At 42.9% G+C, this 12,239-nt stretch overlaps 1 protein-coding gene across 1 annotated transcript in view; it reads left to right on the top strand.

The window, feature by feature from the left end:
• Positions 1 to 10,954: 10,954 nt before the first annotated feature.
• Positions 10,955 to 12,239, top strand: part of LOC311130076 (heparan-sulfate 6-O-sulfotransferase 3-B-like) — a gene marked incomplete at its 3' end in the record, with an annotated part of 128,838 nt that continues 127,553 nt past the window's right edge. Inside the window, exon 1 of the mRNA XM_084162730.1 lies at positions 10,955 to 11,496. Within this exon, the coding sequence (XP_084018856.1) occupies positions 10,958 to 11,496 (539 nt within the window). The 5' untranslated portion in view covers positions 10,955 to 10,957. The remainder of the gene's footprint in view (positions 11,497 to 12,239) is intronic.

Raw genomic sequence — 12,239 nt, 5'->3', positions numbered from 1 at the left:
TGTATTGTAAATATACACATTAAAACAAAGGATATCATTGTGTTTGTGTTACCCGGAGAAGCTGTGAGGTCCAGATATGTTCTGTCTGTGCTGAGAATGAGAGGGTGGATGCCTGCTCTATCAGATGGGCCACCACATCTGTCCTTTGAGCCAGCTGGCCCTGGTCATGTGATGTGAGTAAACCACATTCAGTTGATCTAGAGCAAGTTCTAGCATATTCAATAACAATAGAACATCTATTTCCACTAATAGACAAAGTATTATTACTCTTCTTCCACAAGTGGACAATAAATGGACACAAATTGACAAAGTATCCTTGTTCTTCTGCAAGAGTCATTGAATGAAAAATGACTGCAATTCCCCCAACAGCTCTTAGCATATAGACAGCTCTCTGGGAGGACAACAGCTCTTAGCATATAGACAGCTCTCTGGGAGGAGTTAGTGGTGTCCATGATGCGCTGCAGGGTGACAGACCCAGATGAGCTGGATCAGCACTGAGTGGGACTCTGTTGAACAGAGCCAGAGCCAGTGGGTCCGAACCACTCTTCTTGTACAGCACCGGTCTGCTCCCCCCAACACAGACCAGAGCCAGGGTTGATGGATGCGCATGCTATTTGATTAGAAGTGTAACATGCTGTATTGTATGTTTCATGCATTGGACGCTGCTGAGGGCAGGACGGCTCATAATAATGGCTGGAATGGAGTAAATGGAATGGTATCAAACAAATGGTTTTCATATGTTTGATACCATTCCATTCACTCCATTACACTCCGTTCCAGCCATTATTATGAGCCGTCCTGCCCTCAGCAGCCTCCACTGGTTTCATGATTTATATATGTAGGCATTTGGAACCAACCTTTAGAGGCATGTAATCAAATGTATTTTGAAACAACTGCATAATATCCTATTGTTTACATTTTAAAGTATATGTACCAGTGAAACATACTATACGTCTTTCTTTTGTCATCATAATCATAATCCTTCCCAAGAATCCTTGCAGCACTGGCTTTGGGGAATTTCTTCTTGAGATATACAGACACCGTATCGACAGACAGTGACTCGCTGATCTCCACTTTGTTGCACTCTACATCTGCAAGTGCACAAAAAGCTCAGTGAAACTTGACCATCACTCTGCATTACATTACAGGCGCTGTCGATAACTTCCAGCACTGCCTATAGAGAGGCTGATGCTTCAGGCAAACCCTCCTCACTCGTCTAGTACAATATTGTCGGCGACAGTGCCCCAACGGGAGTAAGGGTACCATTATACAAGTGAGAAACATCAAAGAGACGTGAGCTTGCAAAAAGATTGTGCTTAAATAATTCCACAAGAAAGTGCTCACTGGAAATGGGAGAGATGTACATGCATGAGATACTCACAGACACCATAGACATGAGAGCCTGTGATGAATCATACTTGTCGGCCATGTAATTCAGAATCCAGAAAAATGCAACTCCAGCATCCGTAATGCCATCGACTTTCACAATTTTTTTCACAAACACACATCCGATTCTTAAATAAGCAGAAAAATACATTGTTTCAGTTTGCAGAAAAAAATATGATTCACCATCTGGTGGAGTTGACAGGTGCGAAGATAAACGTGTAGTTCTCTGCAGCCTTTAAAGTAGCTGAGAGGAATGTTGTGTTTGTAGAAGAGCTCTGCCAGTTTCACCAGCTCAATACTCTCTTCCTGAACTGGGTCCAGAAACAGCACCTGAACACAACAAAAAGGAAGTCATATTGACTTTTCCGCTAGAAAATAACAACCTTATATAATCAGTTTGCTTTGACAGGTAGCAAGTCTATTGTAGTATCCACAAGTGCAAATTCACCTGACCTGGCCACTATGCATTATACATGACTTCCTCTAAAACCAGAACCAACTGTTCCAGCGGCTTTGTGTCACTAGCCCTCCCAGCTGTCCTCTCCTCTCCTCTGCTCTCCTCCTGGGACTCACCAGATCTGGCGAATGACTCCAGGGAACGTACCCCTGAGGAGCTCCTGAGCACTTGAGGGCCAGCTGCGGCACATGGAATCGTTAATCCACTGAGAAAGACAAAGCAAGACGAAAGCAGCTTTAGAGTATTAGGTTGTGAGAATGTTCAATTTGTTTTGTCTTAAACTGAGTAAAAGTGTCGTTAGGCTGACATCAGAGTAATCAGTACAGTGAAAGCATTGGTAGTGTAGCTGCATTTAATTAGAATGCAGTACTAAATACAAAAAAAACACTCACATAAGCCAGAAATGGGGTGGCAGGTAGCTTAGCGCAATAGGGTGGCATGTAGCCTAGTGGTTAGAAAGCTGGGATGGCATGTAGCCTAGTGGTTAGAACTCTGGGGTGGCAGGTAGCCTAGCGGTTAGAGCGTTGACGTGGCAGGTAGCCCAGCGGTTAGAATACTGGGGTGGCAGGTAGCCTAGCGGTTAAAATACTGGGGTGGCAGGTAGCCTAGCGGTTAGAGCGTTTAGGTGGCAGGTAGCCTAGCGGTTAGAGCGTTGAGGTGGCAGGTAGCCTAGCGGTTAGAGCGTTGACGTGGCAGGTAGCCCAGCGGTTAGAGCGTTGACGTGGCAGGTAGCCTAGCGGTTAGAGCGTTGACGTGGCAGGTAGCCTAGCGGTTAGAGCATTGAGGTGGCAGGTAGCCTAGCGGTTAGAGCGTTGGGGTGGCAGGTAGCCTAGCGGTTAGAGCGTTGGGGTGGCAGGTAGCCCAGCGGTTAGAGCGTTGGGGTGGCAGGTAGCCTAGCGGTTAGAACACTGGGGTGGCAGGTAGCCTAGCGGTTAGAGCGTTGACGTGGCAGGTAGCCTAGCGGTTAGAGCGTTTAGGTGGCAGGTAGCCTAGCGGTTAGAGCGTTGGGGTGGCAGGTAGCCTAGCGGTTAGAGCGTTTAGGTGGCAGGTAGCCTAGCGGTTAGAGCGTTGGGGTGGCAGGTAGCCTAGCGGTTAGAGCGTTGGGGTGGCAGGTAGCCTAGCGGTTAGAGCGTTTAGGTGGCAGGTAGCCTAGCGGTTAGAGCGTTGGGGTGGCAGGTAGCCTAGCGGTTAGAGCGTTGAGGTGGCAGGTAGCCTAGCGGTTAGAGCGTTGAGGTGGCAGGTAGCCTAGCGGTTAGAGCGTTTAGGTGGCAGGTAGCCTAGCGGTTAGAGCGTTGAGGTGGCAGGTAGCCTAGCGGTTAGAGCGTTTAGGTGGCAGGTAGCCTAGCGGTTAGAGCGTTGAGGTGGCAGGTAGCCTAGCGGTTAGAGCGTTTAGGTGGCAGGTAGCCTAGCGGTTAGAGCGTTGGGGTGGCAGGTAGCCTAGCGGTTAGAGCGTTTAGGTGGCAGGTAGCCTAGCGGTTAGAGCGTTGACGTGGCAGGTAGCCTAGCGGTTAGAGCGTTGAGGTGGCAGGTAGCCTAGCGGTTAGAGCGTTGACGTGGCAGGTAGCCTAGCGGTTAGAGCGTTGACGTGGCAGGTAGCCTAGCGGTTAGAGCGTTGAGGTGGCAGGTAGCCTAGCGGTTAGAGCGTTGAGGTGGCAGGTAGCCTAGCGGTTAGAGCGTTGGGGTGGCAGGTAGCCTAGCGGTTAGAGCGTTGGGGTGGCAGGTAGCCTAGCGGTTAGAGCGTTGGGGTGGCAGGTAGCCTAGCGGTTAGAACACTGGGGTGGCAGGTAGCCTAGCGGTTAGAACACTGGGGTGGCAGGTAGCCTAGCGGTTAGAACACTGGGGTGGCAGGTAGCCTAGCGGTTAGAACACTGGGGTGGCAGGTAGCCTAGCGGTTAAAGCGTTGGGACAGTAACCGTAAAGGTCGCAAGTTTGAATCCCCGAGCCAACAAGTTGAAAAATCTGTCAATGTGCCCTTGATCAAGGCACTTAACCCCAATTGCTCCAGGGTTGCCGTTCATAATGATAGACCCCGGCTGTGACCCTGCCCTCAAAGGGGAGTTGGGATATGCAAAAAAAAAAACATTTCCAATTCAAACATTCGTATTAATACACACTTGTATGTGTTAAATAGGACAAATATAAGCGCCTACCAAATTATTATTGAATATTGGCAACCTTAACCTCCATATCTTACATATCAGCAACCTACAGTTCAGTTTGTGAAAACGATCATTATTCACTTCATCCCATATCCCCCAAGGAGCAGATGATAGAGGATGCCACGAGTGAAAAATGCATGAGAGGTTATCTACATGTGTACAGTAGGCTCCATAGTTAGGACCAAATGGATGAGATTCTTAGGATATCCACATTATGCAGTGAGTAAGCGAGTATCACATGTGAAGTTAACAACTTATTAACTTAGTTACTAATTTCTTCACAATGCCAAGTAACTTTCCAGTTTTATTTTTGCTAGCCTAACAAAATAGTAACTTTATAATGATGTGGCTTGGACAGAAGCAGTCTAGGCGTAGTCTACTTTGGTGATTAAAAAAAAAACATTTTTAATCTCTAAACTCTGTGGGGCCTGTACAAAAAAATGTTTTATGTATTAAAAATCTTAAATATTGGCAGGTTGGTTTTCACAGCTGTTTCATAAGGTGTTCATTATTGTAAGTTGTAAGGTATCCTTTAATGGTATTTACTTGGTCCACATTATTCATTATTGTATCCGAGGACCTATAATAGATACATATATATTCAACCACAAGGGTGTACTAATAAGCTATGCGAGATAGAAAAAAAATGAATCATAATAGAGGACTACTGAAATTATATTATTTCAGTGTAGACAAGGGAAGGGCAGGTTAAAATATAAACATGACAGCCAGACAAGCCAGTGTATGAATCAAATGGATTTGCATATGAATGGAGCGTAAATTAGCTGACTTCGTGATCTGTAATGTAAGTAACTTTAACGTGTCAAGCAGATTAAACATTTTCTTTGCCATTTCTGAAACATAGCAACGTTTAAGACATGGATTTAATGTTGTAATGTTAACAGGGTACCCAAAAGTAGTTCGAAGTAATGTTTTCATTTTATTAGCTAAACAAAACTTGTTTAAACAGTGAAATTGTCGTGGAAATCAGCCTTGTTTGCATAGTGATGATGAAAATAATGTCATTTAGGCTGTAATGATCTCCAAAATTCTAATCCTTAGGTCATCATACCGTTGTTATAGCACTGGACCCTAAGAGCTTATCGAATCCCTGTCACGATCGTTCATAAACGGGACGGACCAAGGCGCAGCGTGATATGCAAACATGTTTATTTAACGAATAAACACAACGACAAAACAATAAACCACCGGTACGTGACGTCCTAAGGTACACACAACAAACCTCACACGGAACAAGATCCCACAAACCACTAGTGCCAATAGGCTGCCTAAGTATGGTCGCCAATCAGAGACAACGAGCGACAGCTGCCTCTGATTGGGAACCACACCGGCCAACATAGATCTAGACCACATAGAAAACACACACCCTGACTCAACAAATAAGAGTCCCCAAAGTCAGAGCGTGACAATCCCATTGTGACGCAGAGGGGGACACTATTTGGCCGGGGGACATTATTTGGCATTACAGACCCTCAGCTGACTCTCTGTAAACACGAGCCACACCGCTGACTCAACACTCCTGGGTTGTTGCTCATAACCTCTGTCTAAAACAAGTTACATCCTAGGATCGGATTTAAGTCTACAAACTGGGAGTACTTCTTCTTATTTAATTTCAACAGGATTATTTATTCCTGCAGAATGTGCGAGGGGTTTCAAATAGAAAGAGTTTGAGTGTCACGGTTTCGGCCGAGGCTGCTCCTCCTCCTTGTTCGGGCAGGCTTCGGCGGTCGTCGTCCCCGGAGTACTAGCCACCACCGTTCGATGTTTCATGTTTGTTTGGTTTTGTCTGTTTGTACACCTGTCCCTTGTTAGTGTTTGATTTTGTTTCCTATTTAGTTATCGTGTGTTGGGTCAGGTGTTATGTGTGATTGTTATGTCAGCTGTTAGCTGTTGGTGGGTTTTCCTCTCATGTTGTTTGTTTTTTGAGAGTCCGCACTGCGTGCGCGTTTCTACTATTTTACGCACTGTTGTGTGTGTGCGTAATTGTTCATGCCTCCCGGTTGGGTTGGCCAGTTACCTGTTTGGAGTTATATTTTTGGATCACTAAAGTCTGTTGACGAACGCCCTTGTTCCTGCGCTTGATTTCTCGCACCACATCCACACTCAGCATTCTTGACATTGAGGTGGTGTACAGCTTTACTTTGGCTCTGCTGGGGATGTTCTGACTGAGGTCTGCTTCAGAGCATCAATCTTTGGTACCGACAATGGTAGAAGCAGCTGCCTGGAAGCTTAGATCTGCAGAATGAAACATTTCAAATTTTCATCAAAGGTTAAAATAATTTTAAATTGTGCCAGTTGATAATTTTCCTTGGAAAGGTACATCACTTTGGCATGACTACAGTGCTTGTTGAAAACGTTCCATGCATAAACACAAATAATTGTACAGATTAAATCAAAATAGTGAATAAAGTTATATATTTTATGATTATAATATATTATAATATATTATTTATTTGATTCAGACGTACTCTGTGATACTCTGTGGACTGCAAAGTCTGTTCACATATCATTAGCTCAATGTAAAAAATGTTCAAATAGAATCAACACCATTCTATCAGGATATGATACCATGCTGTCTTGAACTGATTGGGATTAAGGGTTATTGAGAACTTCTTTCCCTTTTCATTTCCATTCATACAATCAAAGCCATAACACAGCAACACATGACCAAGCCCGGTACATTGATCATTGGTCATCTATTGTACATAATAATATTGTACATAATAATATGTTTGATTGCTTTAGTAAGTATAGTACTGTGATTTCCATCCCCATTAATCAAACTGTTACCACAGCGATCCTCACAGTCATGGATTCAGTGGTACACATGCTAGCCCTTGCACTATAACTAATGATTAGCTCCCACACTTTGAGCGGGGACATGTCGTTGGTGTCTCTCCAACAGATGCTCGCGGAACGCCCCTAGCTGCTCCTCCAGGTCTTGGTGTGAATTTCTGGGATGGAACCAGGGAGAAGGTGATTCTATGGTTACAATCTCATTATACAAATACATTGACTTACACATACATTGACCTACTTCAATTTCCCTTAAGAGAAAGCCCTGGACTTCATCAATGTCATCCTGTTCACTGTTCACTGCTCCTTTCTGTATAGAAAAGTAATAGAGGTGCCATTAACGTTCTTCAATTAGTGTCTGTTGAATATATTGTAATAGAGAATAGACATGCACAAACACACGCCGTTTCCACCGCTTTGTATTCAGTGCTTTTTCAGGACCTATTCAACATCATATCCAGACAACAGCACCTTGTGATGATGGAAACAAACAACGGAAATATCATCTTTACCATAAAAGCATTTTGTTTTAATACAATAGTACTGATGTGTGTTTGGAATACTGACACAGAATAAAGAGGAAGAAAAACATTTACTTCTACAACTTCAAGGCCTATAAGAAATCATATGTTTTCTTCATGAGTAAACCGACCCTTTTAATGTCCATGACCCTATGATTCATAAGATGTTCTCCACATCTCAGAGACACAAGGTGCACTGAATGTGTAGTTTTTTTTTTTTTTTTACACCTACGCTGTGGCTTGGTGAACTCTGTGGTACATCTCTGAAAAGAACGCATTAGTGGTGGTCCTCGCAGTGTCAGGCCATCCGTTACTCAGGCCTCAGCTAGCTTCCTCTGCTTCTCTGTGTTCTTCTGCTGAGCACTGGCAGCTAATGCAATCCGTGTGTAGTACAGTCCAGATGACTTTGGCCTTTTGTAGGTGTTGTTCTTAAAGCCGGCCTTCCGGCCACCCATTCCATCTTCCCACAGAGCTCAAAGTCGGGACCAGTGACCATTTTGCACGGTAAAGCACGAGCTTGCTGTACATTGTCACATCTAAGCCTCAACAACAACATCGGTCTAATAATGGTTTGAAATCCCAATCAGATTTTCACATGTACAACAGCACAGCCAACCATTATGAGGTACAGCAGCTGAGGACCAGAAACAGCATACAACAGTCATTTTATATTTTTCTGTTAAAAATGTAATATATTTTTTTAGGACAGTTGTTGTACCCTCTAAAACTCTCTCAGCGTAAAGGATCACAACTGGGACATCTGTCTTATTGAGTCCTGGGTATCTGAGACCATTCTTGTATAGATATGGTTTGGCCCTGAAAACATGATGGAGAAGAAAAAAAACAGATCGAACCATTTATATCCATTTGGATAAAGCCTTAATAACTGTTAATAGGATATTATTAATAAGATAAAATAACAGATTACAATTTCATTCATAACACAGTTTTGTTGTCAGTTCTTGCGAGGCTAACACACTTTAGCAGTAGAAACAGGTCGATCCCCTGAGGAGTGAGAACGAGCTGCCTTCAGGAGCTTCTTCAAATCCTTTGTGCTGCAGCCATGTTGGCCATGGATCGAGGCAAAGAAAGGGCGAGCCTCAGGTGGAGGCTTATCACCGGCTATCTGTTGAAAGCAGAGGAGCACCAAAATTAGGCTACAGAAGCGTCCTTTCACCCCACACTGTCAAACAACACCTATTGTACCATTTAACAACGTAAACAATTAAACTCAATAATACAAGCCCAAGACAAGGGTGTGTCAGGAATGTCAAATTGATAGATTATTCATTGTTGTGCCAGATTACTGAAATTACTATCAAATGTTGAATTATGCGAAGTCATTCATCTGGGTACAGTATATCTCAGGTCCTACCTATTGGGATGCAAGGACAGCTTGTGAGTAGGATCTCAAGGAGAGGGCAAATTTGAGATTGACCTGAAGCCCCATCAAACACTGGCCAGCCTTCTTGATGACCAAGTTGTAGTAGGAGTACACAGACTCTGTGAAGGAAATCTAAATCAAATTCATTTGAAAATGTATTTTATGGTAGAATCATAGAGATAGATAGAGGACTCGTCATGGCTATAACCCGTTTTAACGTGGACATTGAAGGCTTCCACCATTTTAAAGTAGTCACCTGGGTGGGGATTCCTGAGTTGGGAGAAATCAGCCAATGAAGAAGAAGAAAATTGACTAATGGAGACAGCATGGGCAGCGCCATTGAGGCTGTCACAGACCCTATAATGGGACAGATACAAAGATTAGTCCTCTATCTATCTCTATGGGTAGAATATATATATATTTTTTGTATTATTTTTGACAGCCAAAATAAAATAAATGTTAGGTAATATATATGTATTGGATTTTGTATTACATAATGCCTTTCTGAAAACTGTAATCGGGCATCATTGATAAAAAAAATAAAAAAATAAACGTGAAATCACAATTGAACTTTTATAGGCATACCCAATTTATAAATAAGCTATGTAGGCATTTGTGTTAATTTCGAGACGTTTGCTGTGTGTGAAGTAGGCTTATTTAAAACTAATTTTGACTTGGAATTAGGCTGAATTTGGTTAATGTTATGTCCCCTATAGTTAGAGAGATTCCTGAAACAAAAGAAGCAGACTGCAATAGACAGATCGTTTATTTGGATCTCGGAGGTCTCTTTGAGAGGATATCTAAAACATAGGCAATACCACAGCACATAACATGATTCACCAACAATGTCCTGTAGGCTATAGGCTATTTTAAAATGGAATATTTTTTACATGAAGTGTTCTTCGTGGGAATGAATCATCCTCACTACCTTACAGTAGACTCAATGCATCAACAACTTACAGTAGATCCCATGCGTCAACAACTTAGAAAAGCCTATTGTATTGTTACGTGATACCTGGGATCTGTCCATGGTGCTGAAGTCGGAAGTGATGATGGTACATTCCCACAAATGGTGATCCTAAAAATAGTTTTTTCACGTTTACATTTCTTTCATTTTTTCATTAATGTATTAATATTGTGCAAACTGTGTTTCAATTCCTTTTGGCTCTCATGAAACCATATCTCAATGCATGAAACAGGCTGCATGAAGTTAGTAGCCTACAGTATTTGGATTGGACTGGATACATTGTTTCCCTCCTTCGATTGGCGGGCATTGGCAATATTGGAATATTGTATTATTCTGACCATTGACTTTCGTTGCAATTTTCAAAGTGCTTTTGGTTCAATTTTCTTGACGTAAAAACAAAATGTTGCTACTTGCCCAGCGCTAAACTCACATTCCGTTCTCAATTTCTCACAGCTTATTTTATGAACATCGACTTTCGGTTGTCTATCACTTGTGTGTGCTGACTGATCCGCAAGAGCTGAATGTTCTACGAGACAAGATTATGAGGCTTTTTTCTCCTGTGCTAGCCTATAGCCAAGGTAGCCTACAATATGTGTCCACAGAAATCGACAGATAGCATATGACACCGGGTCTTGAATGCAGCATCTTCAAGTAGTAACCTACAATATTTGAACCAAACTAAACCGCGTGATGTATGAGGAAGCTTCAGGACCCATCCCACTGTAGTCGGGGCTGCAGTCACTTGCCTCTTTTTGCGCACGCCTTGGACATAAGGATGAAATCTGACGTTTCTCCAGTAACCTACAGCCTACATGCATGTTTGTGGTGCTGAATTTAAACAGACGGGACTGTTTCGCGAGATGTAGGCTAAAGTTGTCATTTTGCGGGATCAGAATGAAACATTTTGAATGGCTCGTTTCCACTTGAAATCCAGGTACAAGAGACGTCAGTATGCAGCACGGTCTGTGAAGTTCGGCCAACCAACAGGGAGAAGTAACCGAAATATGCCATGTTGTTTTGCAAGCCTGCCTTGTTTTAAATTGTCTGCGCTGAGGAATATGAATGCCCTATCGTTGAAACATAAAGGTAGGCTACCTGCTTAGACCAGAATACGCCTTTTGACAGCCACATTTTTTTTCTAAATATTGTCCATCAACATGTGGCACTTTGAAGATCCGTAGGCATTATTATGATGAATCTAGGAGCAACTACTGAAAGGATAATGTGTAATAATTCACACTAATATGAAAACACCTTCTTGTTATAATGGATGAGAAATCCAAAAAGCTGATCTTAGTTCCTATTTTAGCTGTTATTTTTGTAATGATAGGCTATCAATATATCTGTCCAGCTGGCAGCAACTCTTGCCACTTTAATACTGGGGAAAAAATGAGAGGAGTCAGTCTACTTTCTACCCAATATCGGACAACCGAAGACTTTTACACAGAACTGGAGGATGACAGTCCACCGAAATTGCCTTCAAAATTCAACTTTACTGAACGAGACCTTCAGCGGCACGTGGATTTCAACATCAAAGGAGACGATGTGATAGTGTTTTTACACATTCAAAAGACTGGGGGAACCACGTTTGGAAGGCACTTAGTTAGGAATATTCGTTTGGAGCAGCCATGCGACTGTATATCAGGGCAGAAGAAATGTACATGCCACCGACCAGGCAAAGACGAATCCTGGCTGTTCTCTCGGTTCTCTACAGGCTGGAGCTGTGGTTTGCATGCCGACTGGACAGAGCTCACCAACTGTGTACCTGTCATCATGGACAAGAAGAAAGCTCAAAAGAACAAAAGGTGCTGTATAACATTCTATGCGATCTGTGTGTGTGTGTGTGTGTGTATGTGTGTGTGTGTGTGTGTGTGTGTGTGTGTGTGTGTGTGTGTGTGTGTGTGTGTGTGTGTGTGTGTGTGTGTGTGTGTGTGTGTGTGTGTGTGTGTGGAGAGAAAAGAGAAAAGGAGAGAAATACCTTTACATTCATAATCACACTTTCAGGAGCATTGCCTTCATGAAAAAGTGCTTCAACTTCTGCAATTGCAGCACAGCATACTTACAGTTACAGTTTTTCTCAATTGCTAAAACTCTAAACCCTATTGTCTGAACCAAATGCTCAGTTGCCTGAACCCACTGATTGAATCAATCACTCTTTTGGCAAAACCATAAGCACTTTTCACCTGTTTAGACACAACTTGCCAACACATTTTCATTGTGATGCACCCGTGCTGCATAATGGTGAGCACAGGTGTCAAAAGTCAAACACAATTAGAGCACAGGTATCACCACTTGAACACAACAACTCAAAATTGATCACACTTGTGGCTAATGATGTGAGGGAACATATACAGTAAGCCAGTTCAGAGAGCACTGGTTTGTGAGTTCGTGTGAGAGGAGGTCGAGGGGGTCGAGGTGGTCAGCGAAGACAAAGAACAGTAATATCTGATGAAATCAGAGCTACTGTGATTGACCATGTTCTTGTCCATGGTATGAACATGAGGGAGGCTGGACAAAGGGTACAACCAAACATCAGTAGATTCACTGT

This window comes from Coregonus lavaretus, assembly GCF_964263955.1.
Source record: "Coregonus lavaretus genome assembly, chromosome: 5".
In the NCBI taxonomy this organism is placed as follows: Eukaryota; Metazoa; Chordata; class Actinopteri; order Salmoniformes; family Salmonidae; genus Coregonus; species Coregonus lavaretus.
This window is presented reverse-complemented; position numbering and strand designations above follow the sequence as displayed.